An 18,382-nucleotide genomic window follows, 5' to 3' on the forward strand; every position below is an offset into this window, starting at 1 on the left:
AATGACACATGTCCAGCACACTGGGAAATTCTTTGGAAGGACAATCTGCATTGTTTGTTGACATCATCCTGGCCAGTCACAATGTTTACTAAGCCAGTGTGAAGACTGGAAAGATAAGTCATTCTTTCCCAAGTAAATACAGTTGTTAAGGCCTCATTATTTTCATATTCAAAGCATGATTCTTACTCTATTCCAAGCATGTTACTTGAGGTTGAACTCATTACTGCCTTCTATTATCAGACACACTAATTCAGTGCTTCCACTAATGAACATGGTATTGACAAGATGTGAGGAAGATATCAGCCACATTTTAAATAAATCAGCTGTGTTTATTTTAATTAGGTTTGACCAAACACCAGACATATTCGGCGATATCAAAAGTACCCTGACACTCCTGTGTAATGTGGAAATGAACACCAGATATCAAAAGAGGCAGATGTGGCAGTATAAAAAGAGGTGAGAACTGTTGAGCTATTAGCGGAGAAGCGTTAACAGCAGAATACGTCATCAGAGCTCAGTGACTTCACATGCACCAGTAATTGGACATTGCCTGAGCAGCAAATCCATCAGATGCATTTCAACTCCTCTAAAGGTGTCCAAATTGAATAATGGCAATGTGATTGAAGTGAAAATGCAAAGGAATAACCACAGCTAAACCAAAACCAGGCAAACCTCATGCACTGACAGAGAGGTACCGTCGAGCATTGTGGAGAGTGGTTATAAAAAAAATTGTATGAAATGAGTGGAAGGAATTTACTCACAAGTTCAAAAGTCCTACTAGCAGTCCAGTAACAAAATGACTATGCATAGTGAGTTCAAAAGAATGGGGTACAATGGTCGAGCAACTCCTCGTAAGCCACACATTTCTGCAGTCAATGCTAAGCGAAGTTGTAGTTGGTGTAAAGAGCAACAGCACTGGGCAGTGGATAACTTGAAACGAGTTGTAGTGATGAATCACGTTAGGCCTTACGGCAATCTGATGGAAGGTTTTTAGTCCGGTGAATGCCTGGAAAATATTACCTGCCATTATGTGTAGTGCCAACAGTGAAGTACAGAGGAAGTAGTTTTACGGTATAGAGTGTTTTTCGTGGTAAGGATTTGCCTCCCTTACTGAACTTCAGAAAACGACAGATGTGGTAGGATATAAACATATTTTACGGCAGTGCGTACTGTGTACAGCAGAGGAACAGTCTGGAGACAATTATTCATAGTACAAGCATGACAGACGATCCTGTCATAAAGCAGCATCTGGAGGCAATGGTTTGTGGGAATACACAATGTGATCAAAACTATCTGGACACGCCCAAAACCACGTTTTTCATATTAGGTGCATTCTGCTGCAAACTACTGCCAGGTACTCCATATCAGTGACATCAGTAGTCATTAGACATAGTGAGAGAGCAGAATGAGATGCTCCGTGGAAGTGACGGACTTCGAACGTGGTCAGGTGATTGGATGTCACTTGTGTCATACGTCTGTACGCGAGATTTCCATACTCCTAAACATCCCTAGGTCCACTGTTTCTCATGTGATAGTGAAGTGGAAACGTGAAGGGACATGTACAGCACAAACGCGTATAGACCGATCTTGTCTGTGGATTGACAGAGACCGCCGACAGCTGAAGACGGTCATAATGCGTAATAGGCAGATATCTATCCACACTATCACACAGGAATTCCAAAATAAATCAGGATCCACGGCAAGTACTTTGACAGTTAGGTGGCAGGTGAGAAAACTTTGATTTCATGGTCGAGCTGCTGCTCATAAGCCACACATCACGAAGGTAAATGCCGAATGATGCCTTGCTTGGTGTAAGAAGCGTAAACATTGGACGATTGAACAGTAGAAAAACGATGTGAGGAGTGACGTATCACGGCACACAATGTGGTGACTCGATGGTAGGGTGTGGGTACGGCGAAAGCCCGGTCTACGTTATCTGCCAATCTGTCATCGTGTGTAGTGCCAACAGTTAAATTATTGTGTGGTCGTGTTTTTAATGGGGGGGGGGGGGGGGGCTTGCACCCCTTGTTGATTTACGTGGCACTATCACAGCATAGGCCTACATTGATGTTTTAAGCACCTTCTTGCTTCCCACTGTTGAAGAGCAATTACGGGATGGCGATTGCATCTTTCAACACGATCGAGCACCTGTTCATAATGCACGGCCTGTGGCACAGTGGTTAGGCGACAATAACGTCCCTGTATTGGACTGGCCTGCACAGAGTCCTGACCTGAATCCTATAGAAAACATCTGGGATGTTTTGGAACGCCGACTTCGTGCCAGGCCTCACCAATCGACATCGATCCCTCTCCTCAGCGCAGCATTCCGTGAAGAATGGGCTGCCATTCCCCAAGAAACCTTCCAGCACCTGACTGAACATAAGCCTGCGAGAGTGGAAGCTGTAATGAAGGCTAAGGGTGGGCCAACACCACATTGAATTCCACCATTACCGATGAAAGTCGCCACGAAGTTGTAAGTGGTTTCAGCTAGGTGTTACATAGTGTAACATTCCTGAAATAGACTGACCAGCGCAGAGTGCTGACCTATACCCAGTGGAACGCCCTTGGGACGTGTTAGAACGCCGACTTTGCCCCAGACCCCAGCATCCAACATCACTACCTTCTCTGGTTTTGGCTCCTGCAGAAAACTGGGTTGCCATTCTTCCATAGACATTCGGACACCCCAGCAGAATAAATATGTCATAACGAGTGGACACTATCAAGTATCTGGATACTTTTGATCAGATAGTGTATTAATAAAAAAGGGGCCGAAATTTGTTAAGAGATACGCCAGAAAAAGCGCTGTACAGTAGACATGTAATGAAGAGGTGTCACGTGACATTGTAACCTTCATATTTTCATGTGGAACCTATTGTCGATCCTCCAGAAACCGCTGAAACTGTCGACAAAAGCTTAAAAAACTTAAAAATTATATTTGGTATGTGGGGCTCATATAATTAACACACAACACTTTCAAAGTAATAACTGATTAGCTTTTGGCAGATGACTGTGTGATTTTCTTGGACTGTCTTTCTGTAGCCGCTAAAGAGATCTAATTACTTCAGATAGAAGCAACAAGGGCTTATTTCGCTTTGCATTTGATACAGAGCGGCTCATAACGCCTCGAATTAGCGTTCAGAAAGCTTTAGGCAAATGGGAGGAAAATAAAATAGTAAAAGAAATTTGAATAGCAAGGCGAAACGATAGAGTCGAACGTCTCTAAGAGAGACTGTGAGTCAAAAATTAACGGTTTCGAACTTGCATACAATCTCACGAAAGATAAAAACGAACGTCAGGAACACTTTAAGAAAGACCTTGGAGTGTTCAGCGAAAAGTGCAAGTACACAGGAACACACAACCATAGTCTGTATTCATATGTGAAGGAAACAAACTATGTTCGGAAAACGAAGATTTATTTCTAGAGTCATCCAACACGGTCTTAATCTACGTTTCGAATAAGAAACTAAAATGATCAGATCTCCTTGTAGGTGGAAAAGAACGTGTAAGAGGTCGGGGTCTTTCACGGTAACTTGTAACATGGTCCCTTCAATGATGGTGATCGAAGAAAAATACAGGGACGCTACGATAAAGCTCGATTTCAAGGAAACTGTTGCAGTAACTGATGCTTACTGGGTCGAAATTAGTAAGGAGTAACTCATTCCACATTGTCACAATAAGTTATCAAAGTGATTTATAGAACATACAAGTACTGTAAGGAACTCGCTAACTAAGAACTTCTTTTTAGTCAGGCACCTCACGTTCGTTGCACTTCCGTCAGGTGCTGTTATATCTGTATGTCATACTGCTGATATCTGCCAATGGCAACAAATATTTCGGAACAGAAACTAAATTATCTTCAATGATACCTTTAGTAGCCTCTCATACCGCGATCAAACACAATTAACTAAGTATGCACTTACAAATCTTATGTTTAAGTACTATTTGACGTAATACACTATACCGATGTTTCCTTTGTGCTTTGATCCGATTGTGCCGAAATACCTAACCTATGTCGATAAATGTAGAACGATCCACACATTTATAGTGATGTATAAGTTATTCATCATGGTCGCCGACCACGGTAACGACTATCTATCTTCCATTATCTTGCACTTTGTACTTTAAGCAGATTTGATCTAATTCATTTGCGTTAAGTGCCAGCGCGTTGAAACATTGCGAATACAGGTAATATTTGTGTGTGTGTTACCAAGAACATGGCGTGATGCAAGCCAGTACTACGTATTTACATTTATACAGGGTGTTTCAAAAATGACCGGTATATTTGAAACGGCAATAAAAACTAAACGAGCAGCGATAGAAATACTCCGTTTGTTGCAATATGCTTGGGACAACAGTACATTTTCAGGCAGACAAACTTTCGAAATTACAGTAGTTACAATTTTCAACAACAGATGGCGCTGCGGTCTGGGAAACTCTATAGTACGATATTTTCCACATATCCACCATGCGTAGCAATAATATGGCGTAGTCTCTGAATGAAATTACCCGAAACCTTTGACAATGTGTCTGGCGGAATGGCTTCACATGCAGATGAGATGCACTGCTTCAGCTGTTCAATTGTTTCTGGATTCTGGCGGTACACCTGGTCTTTCAAGTGTCCCCACAGAAAGAAGTCACAGGGGTTCATGTCTGGCGAATAGGGAGGCCAATCCACGCCGCCTCCTGTATATTTCGGATAGCCCAAAGCAATCACACGATCATCGAAATATTCATTCAGGAAATTAAAGACGTCGGCCGTGCGATGTGGCCGGGCACCATCTTGCATAAACCGCGAGGTGTTCGCAGTGTCGTCTAAGGCAGTTTGTACCGCCACAAATTCACGAAGAATGTCCAGATAGCGTGATGCAGTAATCGTTTCGGATCTGAAAAATGGGCCAATGATTCCTTTGGAAGACATGGCGGCCCAGACCAGTACTTTTTGAGGATGCAGGGACGATGGGACTGCAACATGGGGCTTTTTGGTTCCCCATATGCGCCAGTTCTGTTTATTGACGAAGCCGTCCAGGTAAAAATAAGCTTCGTCAGTAAACCAAATGCTGCCCACATGCATATCGCCGTCATCAATCCTGTGCACTATATCGTTAGCGAATGTCTCGTGCAGCAATGGTAGCGGCGCTGAGGGGTTGCCGCATTTGAATTTTGTATGGATAGAGGTGTAAACTCTGGCGCATGAGACGATACGTGGACGTTGGCGTCATTTGGACCGCAGCTGCAACACGGCGAACGGAAACCCGAGGCCGCTGTTGGATCACCTGCTGCACTAGCTGCGCGTTGCCCTCTGTGGTTGCCGTACGCGGTCGCCCTACCTTTCCAGTACGTTCATCCGTCACGTTCCCAGTCCGTTGAAATTTTTCAAACAGATCCTTTATTGTATCGCTTTTCGGTCCTTTGGTTACATTAAACCTCCGTTGAAAACTTCGTCTTGTTGCAACAACACTGTGTTCTAGGCGGTGGAATTCCAACACCAGAAAAATCCTCTGTTCTAAGGAATAAACCATGTTGTCTACAGCACACTTGCACGTTGTGAACAGCACACGCTTACAGCAGAAAGACAACGTACAGAATGGCGCACCGACAGACTGCGTTGTCTTCTATATCTTTCACATCACTTGCAGCGCCATCTGTTGTTGAAAATTGTAACTACTGTAATTTCGAAAGTTTGTCCGCCTGAAAATGTACTGTTGTCCTAAGCATATTGCAACAAACGGTGTATTTCTATCGCTGCTCGTTTAGTTTTTATTGCCGTTTCAAATATACCGGTCATTTTTGAAACACCCTGTATCTACATGCATACTCCAGAAGCCACCATACGGTGCGCGGCGGAAGCTACCCTGTACTATTGGTCATTTCCTTTTCTGTTCCACTCGCAAATAGAACGAGGATAAAACCACTACCTACACACATCTTTTTGAGTCATCAGTCTTCTGACTGGTGTGATGCGGCCCTCTCCGAATTCCTCTCCTGTGCCAACCTCTTCATCTCAGAGTAGCACTTGCAACCTACGTCCTAAATTATTTTCTGGATGTATTTTAATCTTTGCCTTCCTCTACAGTTTTTGCCCTCTCTAGCTTTCTCTAGTACCATGGAAATCATTCCTTAATGTCTTACCAGATGTGCGATCATCCTGTCCCTTCTCCTTGTCAGTGTTTTTCATATATTACTCTCCTCTCTGATTCTGCGCAGAAATTTCTCATTCCTAAGCTAATCAGTCCACCTAATTTTCAACATTCGTCTGTAGCACCACATCTCAAACGCTTAGAGTCTGTTCTGTTCCCCACAGTCCATGTTTCACTACTATACAATGATGTACTCTAAACGTACATTCTCACAAGGGAACCTCCCCATCGCACCCCCCCTCAGATTTAGCTATAAGTTGGAACAGTGGATAGGCCTTGAAAAACTTAACACAGATCAATCGGGAAAACAGGAAGAAGTTGTGTGGAACTATGAAAAAAATTAGCAAAATATACGAACAGAGTAGTCCACGTGTAACATATGCAACTTCTAGGGTATTGTGTAGTCAGGAGCGCCGTGGTACTGTGGTTAGCGTGAGCAGCTGCGGACTGAGAGGTCCATGGTTCAAATCCTACCCCGAGCAAATAATTTACTTTCTTTATTTTAGCAAAGTTATTATCTGTCCGTTCGTTCATGGACGTCTCTGTCCACTGTAATAAGTTTAGTGTCTGTGTTTTGCGACCGCACCGCAAAACCGTGCGATTAGTAGACGAAAGGACGTGCCTCTCCAATCGGAACAGAAAACATTTCATCGCAAGGTCATTGGTCAACCGATTCCTCCACAGGAAAACACGTCTGATATATTCTATACGATACTGTTGACGGCATGTGCGTCACATGACAGTAATATGTTGTCGACCCACCTAACTTGTACACTTGGCGAATGGGTAAAAAGATTCTTCTACCTTGCCCGATTTATGTTTTCTTGTCGATGTGATTGTCACTCCCAAAAAAGTGATTGCGTCGGACGGACAGATAACAATTGTCTGAAAACAAAAAATTAAAATTTTTAGTCGAGGGAAGATCAGAACCAAGGACCTCTCACTCCACAGCTGCTCAGGACCACAGGACCACGGCGCTCCTGACTGCACATTGCCCTTGAAGTTGCATATGGCACATGGACTACTCAGTTCGTATATTTTGCTAATTTTTTTCATAGTTCCACACAACTTCTTCCTGTTTTCTCGATTGATCTGTGTTCAGTTTTACAAGGCCTATCCACTCTGCCAACTTATAACTAAATCTGAGGGGGGGTGCGATGGGGAGGTTCCCTTGTCAGAAATTTATTCCTCAAATTAAGACCTATGTTTCATATGAGTAGACTTCTCCTGGCAAGGAATGCCCTTCTTGCCAGTGCTAGTCTCCTTTTGATGTACTCATTGCTCTCTCCGTCTTTGGTTATTTTGTTATCTAGGTAGCAGAATTCCTTAACTTCATCGACTTCGTGACCACCAATCCCGATGTTAAGTTTCTCGCTGCTCTCATTTCTGCTACTTCTCTTTACTTTCGTCTTTCCTCGATTTACTCTCAATCCATATTCTGTACTCAATAGATTGTTCATCCCATCCAGCAGATCATGTAATTCTTCTTCACGTTCAGTCAGGATAGCAATGCATCAGAGAATCTTATCATTGATATGTTTTCACCTTGAATTTTAATTGCTCTCCTGAACCTTATTGGCTCTGAGCACTATGGGACTTAACAGCCCTAGAACTTAGAACTACTTAAACCTAACTAACCTAAGGACATCACACAACACCCAGTCATCACGAGGCAGAGAAAATCCCTGACCCCGCCGGGAATCGAACCCGGGAACCCGGGCACGGGAAGCGAGAACGCTACCGCACGACCACGAGCTGCGGACCTGAACCTTATTACTTATTTCCATCATTGCTTCTTCGATGTACAGATTGAACAGTAGGGGCGAAAGACTACATCCCTGTCTTACACCCTTTTTGATCCTAGCACTTCGTTCTTGGTCGTCCATTCTTATTATTCCTTCTTGGCTCTTGTACATATTGTACGTTACGCATCTCTCCATATAGCTTACCCCTATTTTTTGTCAGAATTTCGAACATCTTACATCATATTACACTGTCGAACGCTTTTTCCACGTCTACAAACCCAGTCAAAATGTTTTGATTTTTTTTTAGTCTTGCTTCCATTATCAACAGCAACGTCAGAACTGTCTCTCTGGTGCCCTCACCTCTCCTAAGGCCAAACTAATCATCATCTAACACGTCCTCAATTTTCTTTTCCATTCTTCTGTATATTATTCTTTTAAGCAACTTGGATGCATGAGCTGTTAAGCTGATTGTGCGATAATTCTTGAACTTGTCAGCTCTTGCAGTCTTCTGAATTATGTGGATGATATTTTTTCGAAAGTCAGATGGTATGTCCCCAGACTCATACATTCTACATGTCAACGTGAATAGTCGTTTTGTTACCACTTCCTCCAACGGTTTTAGAAATTCTGATGGAATGCTATCTATCCCTTCTGCCTTATTCGATCTTAAGTCCTCCAAAGCTCTCTTAAATTCTGATTCTGATACTGCATCCCCTATCTAATTTCTCGTATCTTATCTTCATGGTCCTTCTGCAAAATTTAAGTTGGCGGCAGTAGAATCGTTCTGTACTCATCTTCAAATGCTAGCGCTCTAAATTGTCTCAGAAGTGTTTCTCGAAATGAACGTCGCCTTCCCTCCATGGGTTCCCATTTGAGTTCCCGAAGCATTTCCCTACTATTTGCGTGTTCTTCGAACCTACCTGCAACAAATACAGCAGCCCGCCTCTGAATTGCTTCTATTTCGTCCTTTAATTCGACCCGGAGCAGATCCCGAACATTCGAGCACTACTCAAGAATGGCTCGCATTAGCGTCCTATTTGCGGCCTCCTTTACAGAGGAACCACACTTCCCTAAAATTCTCACAATATGCCGCAGTCAACCATTCGCCTTCCCCACCACAGTCCTTACGTGCTAATTCCATTTCATATTACTTTGTAACGTTACGCTAGACATTTGAACGACGTGACTGTGTCAAGCAGGACACTACCATTAACTTACGATTTTCTACATTTAGAGTCAGCTGCCATTCATCACACCAAATAAGTCATCTTGCATCTTCCTATAGTCACTCAACTTAGACACCTTCCCGTACACCATAGCATGATAAGCAAACACCCTGCCTGCCGGATCATTTATGCATATAGAAAATCATAGCGGTCCTATCACACTTCCCTGGGGCATTTCTGACGGTACACTTGTCTCTGATGAACACTCGTCATCGAGAACATACTGGTTCCTATTACACTACTCAAAATGGTTCAAATGGCTCTGAGCACTATGGGACTTAACTTCTGAGGTCATCAGTCCCCCAGAACTTAGAACTACTTAAACCTAACTAACCTAAGGACATCACACACATCCATGCCCGAGGTAGGATTCGAACCTGCGACCGTAGCGGTCTCGCGGTTCCAGACTGAAGCGCCTAGAACCGCTCGGCCACTCAGGCCGGCATTACACAACTGGCCATTAAAATTGCTACACCAAGAAGAAATGCAGATGATAAACGGGTATTCATTGGACAAATATATTATACTAGAACTGACATGTGATTACATTTTCACTTATTTTGGGTGTATAGATCCTGAGAAATCAGTGCCCAGAACAACCACCTCGGGCCGTAATAACGGCCTTGATACGCCTGGGCATTCAGTCAAACAGAGCTTGGATGGCGTGCACAGGTACAGCTGCCCATGCAGCTTCAACACGATACTACAGTTCATCAAGAGTAGTGACAGGTGTATTGTGACGAGCCAGTTGCTCGGCCACCATTGACCAGACGTTTGCAATTGGTGAGAGGTCTGGAGAATGTGCTCACCAGGGCAACAGTCGAACATTTTCTGTATCCAGAAAGGCCCGTACAGGACCTGCAACATGTGGTCATGCATAATCCTGTTGAAATGTAGGGTTTCGCAATGATCGAATGAAGGGTAGAGCCACGGGTCGTAACACATCTGAAATGTAACGTCCATTGTTCAGAGTGCCGTCAATGCGACGAAGAGGTGACCGAGACGTGTAAACAATGGCAATACCATCACGCCAGTATGGCGATGAAGAATACACGCTTCCAACGTGCGTTCACCGCGATGTCGCCAAACACGGAAGCGACCATCATGATGCTGTAAACAGAACCTGGATTCACCGGAAAAAATGACGTTTTGCCATTCGTGCACCCAGGTTCGTCGTTGAGTACACCATCGCAGGCGCTCCTGTCTGTGATGCAGCGTCAAGGGTAACCGCATCCATGGTCTCCGAGCTGATAGTCCATGCTGCTGCAAATGTTGTCGAACTGTTCGTATAGATGGTTGTTGTCTTGCAAACGTCCCCGTCTGTTGACTCAGGGATCGAGACGTGGCTGTACGATCCGTTACAGCCATGCGGATAAGATGCCTGTCATCTCGACTGCTAGTGATACGAGGCCGTTGGGATCCAGCACGTCGTTCCGTATTACCCTCCTGAACCCACCGATTCCATATTCTGCTAACAGTCATTGGATCTCGACCAACGCGAGGAACAATGTCGCGATACGATAAACCGCAATCCCGATAGGCTACGATCCGACCTTTATCAAAGTCGAAAACGTGTTGGTACGTACGAGGTGTGGCTAGAAAAAAAACCCGGACTAGTACTGGTGAAACAATAAAACGAATGCAATAAAGCTGAAAGTCGCGTGGCCTGTCACGTGACTCTCGCTCCGCCTACTGCTCGAGTTTCATCTGCCTCCTGCACTCAGTCTGCCCGTGGCGTCTGTTTTAAGTAGTTGACGTTTTGTCTGTGCGTCGGAAAATGTTGAGTGTACAGAAAGAACAGCGTGTTAACATCAAATTTTGTTTCAAACTAGGAAAATCTGCAAGTGAAACGTTTGTAATGTTACAACAAGTGTACGGCGATGATTGTTTATCGCGAACACAAGTGTTTGAGTGGTTTAAACGATTTAAAGATGGCCGCGAAGACATCAGTGATGACACTCGCACTGGCAGACCATTGTCAGCAAAAACTGATGCAAACATTGAAAAAAATCGGTAAACTTGTTCGACAAGATCGCCGTTTAACAATCAGAGCAGTGTCTGAGTTAACAGGAGTTGACAAGGAAAGTGTTAGGCAGATTCTTCATGAAAGTTTCAACATGACCAAAGTGTGTTCAAAAATGGTTCCAAAGTGTCTCACAATTGAACAGAAGGAACGCCGAAGAATGATTTGTTCTGACATCCTGGAAAACATTGAAAATGATCCCACCTTACAAAATGTTATTACTTGCGATGAATCGTGGTTTTTTACTTACGATTCCGAAACTAAACGCCAATCGATGCATTGGGAAACTCCTGGTTCTCCACGACAAAAAAAGCACGAATGTCAAAATCGAAATTCAAGGCAATGATGATTGTTTTTTTTTTTTTGACATCAAAGGGATTGTGCACATTGATTGGGTACCAGAGGGACAAACAGTGAATCAGCATTACTACATTAGCGTCCTGGCTACCCTACGTGAGCGAGTACGGAGAAAACGGAACGATTTGTGGAGAAAAAAGTCATGGATCCTTCACCAAGACAATGCCCCAGCTCACAGTGCGTTGTCAGTGAAGACGTTTTTGGCAAAACACAACATTCCCATCTTAGATCATCCACCCTACTCACCTGATTTGGCCCCCCTGTGACTTTTTTCTTTTCCCTAAAGTCAAGTCAGCTTTGAAAGGAACTAGATTTGAGACTGTTGAAGCAGTAAAAGAAAAAGCGACGGAAGTAATGTATGGACTTACCGAAAATGATCTGCAGCATTGCTATGAACAGTGGAAAATTCGTATGGAGCGGTGTAGAGACCGAGGAGGAGAGTACATTGAAGGAGATAACATGAAATTGTAAATAATTGTAAATAAATGTTTTTTCCAGCATCAGTCCGGTTTTTTTCTAGCCGCACCTCGTATTTCTCGTCCTTACACGAGGCATCACAACAACGTTTCACCAGGCAACGCCGGTCAACTGCTGTTTGTGTACGCGAAATCGGTTCGAAACGTTCCTCATGTCAGCACGTTGTAGGTGTTGCTACCGGCGCCAACGTTGTGTGAATGCTCTGAAAAGCTAATCATTTGCATATTACAGCATCTTCTTCCTGTCGGTTCAATTTCGCGTCTGTAGCACGTCATCTTCGTGGTGTAGCAATTTTAATGGCCAGTTCTGAAGTCCTCAAGCTATTCGCGTATCTGGGAGTGTACTCCGTATGCTAGTACATTCGTTAACAGCCTGCAGGGAGGCGCAATATCAAAGCTTATTGCAAATCTAGAAATATGAAATCTGCCTGTTACCCTTCATCCATAGTTCGCAGTATATCATGTGAGAAAAGGGCAAGCTGAGTTTCGCATAAGCGATGCTTTCTAAAACAGTGCTGATTCGCGGAAATAAGCTTTTCGGTGTCTAGGAAATACATTATATTGGAACTTGGAATATGTTCTAGAATTCTGCAGCAAACTGATGTTAAGGATAGCGGTCTGTAATTTTGGGGGTCCGATCTTATATACAGTAGTTACCTGCGTTTTTTTCCAATTTGCTTGGGCCTTTGTGTTGGGCGAAAGATTCCAGATAAATTCAACCTAAATAAGTGCCGTGGCGTGCCAGTGCCATAGAATACTCTTTGTAAAACCTAATCGGGATTCCATCCGAACTTGGCGACTTATTTGTCAACTCTTTCAATTGCTTCTCGACGGCAGGGATATTTATTACTACATCGTCCATACGGAACTGTGTGCGATGGTCACACGACGGTATGTCTGCACGACTCTCCGGGACTCAGTATTCCAGAAGAGCGTGTTTTGAATTCCGACTGTGCTACAGGATTTCTTTGGTATGACTAACACTTGTTGAGAGAATTTGAGATGTTTCTTTCCATAAGATCAAAGCCGATTTCCTGACGCATCTTGAGTCAAGAGAGCTAGTACTTCGTTTAGTGAGCGTGATGCTGATGGGACGATAAATTCTATTCATCATCTTCTACGACCTGTGTGTACTGGTTGCAGTGAACTTTTCTCCTGAAATAGTTTTATTTCCCTAGATATTTGTTCCACGATAGATCTCTTTGGACTGTGTGACTTTTATTCAGTCAACAATTAAAATCAATGAGAAAACTGAGAATTCTTTCAAGAACATTTAGTCGTTTTCAGAGGAAATTTGTGGTTTCAGTGGTAGGTAATGCCGAGAACTTGTTACCAATGTGGTCAAATTGTCGAATGCCTGAGAGTGCTACAGATTTTTCCCCTGTAATTATGCCCTAAAAATACTTGTTCTTGCCAATTTTGTCTAATGCGCACGTTGCGAAAGCAGCCAAAATGCACCAAAGGAACAGGAAGAAATGTGCAAATAACAGACTTTGTCAAGCAAACGCCGTTAGGAAGCAAGCGCTTTTTAGCAACTGAAAGTCACCCCATGTTTCAAGACCTTATTTCATCCTAATAGTTCGTGAAAACTACCATTAGATGGTGACAAGTTACCATAGTCTTGTGCACTCTGCCGAAACATTTACAAAGTTAACCTGCCAATCCCAAAAACAATAAAAGTGTCTTTACACCTGTGAAAATAACGGTAGTAAATGTAGACTTGGTTGTTGACATATTAAAGCATAATACAAAAATGCAGAGACAGCGATTTGACAGTGAAGACTCCGTCAGTCACTTTGTTGCTTTCCGTTAATTGTAAGCATCGGAGAGTTAAAATCATGATAATCTTGGAACGACACCCTTTGGCTCATCTCATTGAGCCTTCTGAAAGCATATGCGAGCTCCGTGGAAGTCATGCCCCAAACCCCTGCTACATGGAGCTAACCGACATTTCAAAGCGTGGCCTTACGACTAGTTACTGTTTTAAGAGAGAAAAAAATCACTACGTCAGCAGTTCTAAAAACGCAGACATTCAATATTTAAATGGGTATAGGAAATATTCGAAAGGCTTCCCCATAATTTTAATTCTGTAACTCATAATTGAAAACTAGGTTTTAAAATATCTGTAGAGTTGACTCCGTCTTCGAGCGTTTAACAACGGGCCGTGCTAGTTGTTATCTTAGACGAAGAGAAAGTGAATTCCCGGAATGAAGGGCACGGCTGCTGGAGCGGCGGCGAGCAGGGTGTGGCGGCCGGCTGGCTTTGACAGACGCTGCTCTGCTCATTTCCTCTGCGTCGCCGCGTGTGCCACACGCCCCCGCATTGCAAGCGATGCGTGGAATTGTCTGACGACTTACCATATTTTGCATCCGCCGTAAGCTTCTTAACTTTGTCGTACTGAAACACAAGTAGAAATGAAATGGTTTTAGTATTGCAGTATTGATACCATCTCTTGGATACCGAAATTACGGCAGCACAAATAATTGTGACATTTCCATTGTTATTTTGTCTGTGATGGATCTCTCTGCACTGTGTGACTTTAATTCAGTAAATCAAATACTGTAATCAGTGACAAAATTGTGAATTGCTTCGACAATGTTTAGTTGTTTTCAGAGGCGGCTCGTGTGTTGAACATTAAGGAAGGAAAGTGCACTACATACATAAATAATTTCAGCAAATTAGATAAGACGTAGCACCTCGCCATCAGCTGCACATTGCCTTCCAGCTCGGAAAAATAAATCCGGTTCATATTGTTTTTCTCGCTTATTACGTGTAGCCATGAGTTAACTGGATGTGTGCTTGCCTGGGAGATTGGGAGAATGGACATGATGGGGTGCGGAAGTATGGACAAGCCTGGGAAACTTAAAATACCCAGATAGTGTCCGATGCCAGGTTAAAGACTGGTGACCATAAATATGAAACATTGCGAGTTTCATCCCTAGTTACCTCCAACTTGTACGTCATTTTCGCAGAAGAGTTAATGGACAACAAGAAAATTTAATTATTAATTACGATAGTAACACGAGATGTACCATGCAAGAAACTTAGTCTTGTTTACCTCTTTAAAATGATTACCGAAATTCTTTATCTTTATTTTACCGTCCGCCTTTTCTTCTCATTTTTCTAGAGGGACTGGGCAAATAAGAAGGGAGTTACAAAATGAACGCATCGTTTCCTGCAACTGACGCCATAATGGTTCTCCCGTGTAAGACAACTGACAGTGGCTTATAAGACACTGCCTGGAATACATTGCTAGTAAGCAAGGAAGTCCTAGCGAGGTCGTGCTGTGGTTAGCACAATGGACTCGCATTCGGGAGGACGACGGTTCAAATCGCGTCCGGCCATCGTGGTTTAAGTTTTCCCTGATTTCCCTAAATCGCTTCAGGCAAATACCGGGAAGGTTCTTTTGAAAGGGCACGGCCAACTTCCTTCCCCGTCCTTCCCCCATCCGATGGGACTGATGACCTCGCTGTTTGGCCCCCTCCCCCAACTCAACCAACCAACGAAGACTGAACAACGGTCAGTGGCTATGAGGGAGGCTAGAGTTAAGCATTATATACACTTAATCAATCTAGAACTGGTTTGATACCGTCACGCATCTCTTCCTGTGTGTTCTATAATCTTTACATCTCTGCGTACCTACTATACAGCACTGTAAAAAATCTGTTATGCGAAAGGAGACAGCCAGAGTGGCAACTAAAATGGATGTTTATTTAGTCGGTGACCGGTTTCGGGCTATGCCCATTTTCAAGCAACCAATGTTTGCCGAGTAAAATTTCCGCCCAATATAGCAGTAAATAAAGTGGGTGCATATGTATATAGTCCCAACTAATGTTCATTATAAAAAAAATTTCCGACAGACGTCGCGAAGGGCTCTGCATGCAATGGGCATTTCCGATATCCCGCAAAAGGCTACTGCCTGCATTCGCTTACGAAACTACACGCCTTCAGTGGGATAAACAACACAAACTGTACAGCAGCTGACTGGAGGTGTGTAGTGTGGTCCGATGATCGCGATTTTTCGCCTCTTCAAGTTATAAAAGGCACGAGCGCATCGACGGCCCAATGAGACATTTAACCCGCAGGGTGTGTAGTTCAAATCGGAGATGGTTTTGTAAAGTTTTGGGGGTGTTTCTCGTACCATCACTTGAGCTCATTCATTCAGTTTACCGTCAGTATAAACTAAGTTTAGTTCTACGTTCGAGGTAATCAAGTGTTACCTTCTTCTTATAGCTTCATAATGAGCATTTTGTAGATTCCGAGTCCGACGAACATTCAGACACTTCCACTGGACAGTCGAATCACCCCAATTCAATCACACAGAAAATATCTGGGACTTTCTGAAACAGCAGCTGAAACGAAACAAGCAACTTCATAGCAATTTGGTAGCTTTACGACATCTAATTGTCAATGGATGGCTTCTGGCTGGATATGGCACTCTTGAAGGAACTTGCGGACTATCTTCCTTGCCGAATTGAGACTATTGTCAAGGTTAGAGACACTGTTCATGGTAACAGGTTGTTTCCTGGGGGTGATTAATTTTTTGTCAGATGTACTTATGAGGGACCAAGATACAACGAGGGCGAGATATGTTGTGCTTGACCTGTCTTTCCTGAATGCCGGTGCTGTTTTCAATCAAGCTATGTAATCATGCTAGGAGCTCACGTTCAGGTCAGTTAAATAATTTGCTGCCAGCAATGATTTAGATGCGGAAATGGCTATAGCTATTTTTGTAGAAGTAAAGTTTGCAGTCGTGTCGCTGAGTACGTTGTGAGGCGGCCTTTTTCCCGCGGTGGTTCTCGCGCAGTGCGTCAGAGGGCAATGCCGCAGCCGCTGTGAGCACCGCGCCGCTTTGAGGTGCTGGCCGGCTAATGGCTCCCTTTTCGCGGGACAGACTTATTTTGCCGGTGCCGGCGCCGTTATAGAAATGGCGCTTTATTGCATTACGACTATCCTTTCAACACCTCTTACGGCACCCGATTTGATTACGGTTAATCTATTGGCTTACTGTATCACAGTCGGTAAACCCGCGTCGCCAAAGGCTGCGCCCGGGAAGAGAGTGTTACGCCGGGAGGTGACAGCCATTCAGTGGCAGGCGCGACCTTGCACTTATCGAGTTTTCCTGTGCATGGATGTCTCATCACATGCGGCGAAGCTTTACTGTCTGTCGGTGAGAAATGACATTTTTATTTGATAAAATTCAAAGTAAACATTTTTTTCTGGGACTTCTTTGTATACAACATATGAGAGAGCCGACTTTCCTAAATAATCTGGTGAATCTTCTGAAAGATTTTAGATGCCTACGATCTAACCTTTGTCGTTTTCATGGTCCTCTGTCATCTAATAACATATCTACCGACAACAGAATTTAATGAACGGCAATTTCGAAAGAGGAAAGAAACAAGCGCCCCGTAATATTTTATTGCTTTAGTGATTTTGTATGTCCGGTGACGAATTTCAAAGTGCATCTACCGCAAGGATCGAAGAACAGTTCGTTAACAAAAGCCCCACAGTTAATCTCTATATACACACATCAAAGAACGTTTTGCATCACCTCGGTTCCGAGAGTTCCGGAACCTGTACAGACAATTGGAACAGAGATCAACATAAACATCATTTCCGCCCTTTTTAATGCTCATGAAAACCACACGTTGCATGTTGTACCACTATACAGCGAGACCTTCAGAGGTGGTGGTCGAGATTTCTGTGCACACCGGTACCTCTAATACCCAGTAGCACGTCCTCTTGCACTGATGCATGCTTGTATTCGTTGTGGCATACTGTCCACAGGTTCATCAAGGCACTGTTGGTCCAGATTGTCCCACTCCTCAACGGCGATTCGGCGTAGATCCCTCAGAGTGGTTGGTGGGTCACGTCGTCCATAAACAGCCCTATTCAAGCTATCCTAGGCATGGTCGATAGGGTTCACATCTGGAGAACATGCTGGCCACTCTAGTAGAGCGATGTCGTTCTCCTGATGGAAGTCATTCACAAGATGTGCACGATGGGGGCGCGAATTGTCGTCCATAAGACGAATGCCTCGCCAATATGGTTGCACTACCGATCGGAGGATGGCATTCACGTATCGTACAGCCGTTACAGTGCCTTTTATGACCACCAGCGGCGTACGTCGGCCCCACATAATGCCACCCCAAAATATCATCTTTGGGCGGGTTTAGTGACGTCTGTGAACAGTCGAAGGGACTGTGTCTGATACAATACCCACAGTCAACGTCTATCTTCAGGAGTTCTGGGAACCCGGGTGATGCAAAACTGCACTCGTTGGACAGTGTGTCTAAAGCGTTCAGCCTGACCGGGTTGCCTCCAAACACGTCTCTGACGATTGTCTGGTTGAAGGCATTTGCGACACTCATCGGAGAACAGAAGGTGATGCCATTCCTGAGCGGTCCATTCGGCA

The 18,382-nt window shown here is 43.9% G+C and overlaps 1 protein-coding gene across 4 annotated transcripts in view; it reads right to left on the bottom strand.

Moving 5' to 3' along the window:
• LOC126195326 (COMM domain-containing protein 4) overlaps nt 1–18,382 on the bottom strand; it is a 537,275-nt gene that overhangs the window by 12,634 nt on the left and 506,259 nt on the right. For all 4 annotated transcript variants that reach the window (XM_049933918.1, XM_049933913.1, XM_049933905.1 and 1 more), the window contains one exon: nt 14,322–14,361. In XM_049933918.1, the coding sequence (XP_049789875.1) occupies nt 14,322–14,361 (40 nt within the window). The remainder of the gene's footprint in view (nt 1–14,321; nt 14,362–18,382) is intronic.

Source organism: Schistocerca nitens, chromosome 1 (genome assembly GCF_023898315.1).
Source record: "Schistocerca nitens isolate TAMUIC-IGC-003100 chromosome 1, iqSchNite1.1, whole genome shotgun sequence".
Lineage (NCBI taxonomy): Eukaryota > Metazoa > Arthropoda > Insecta > Orthoptera > Acrididae > Schistocerca > Schistocerca nitens.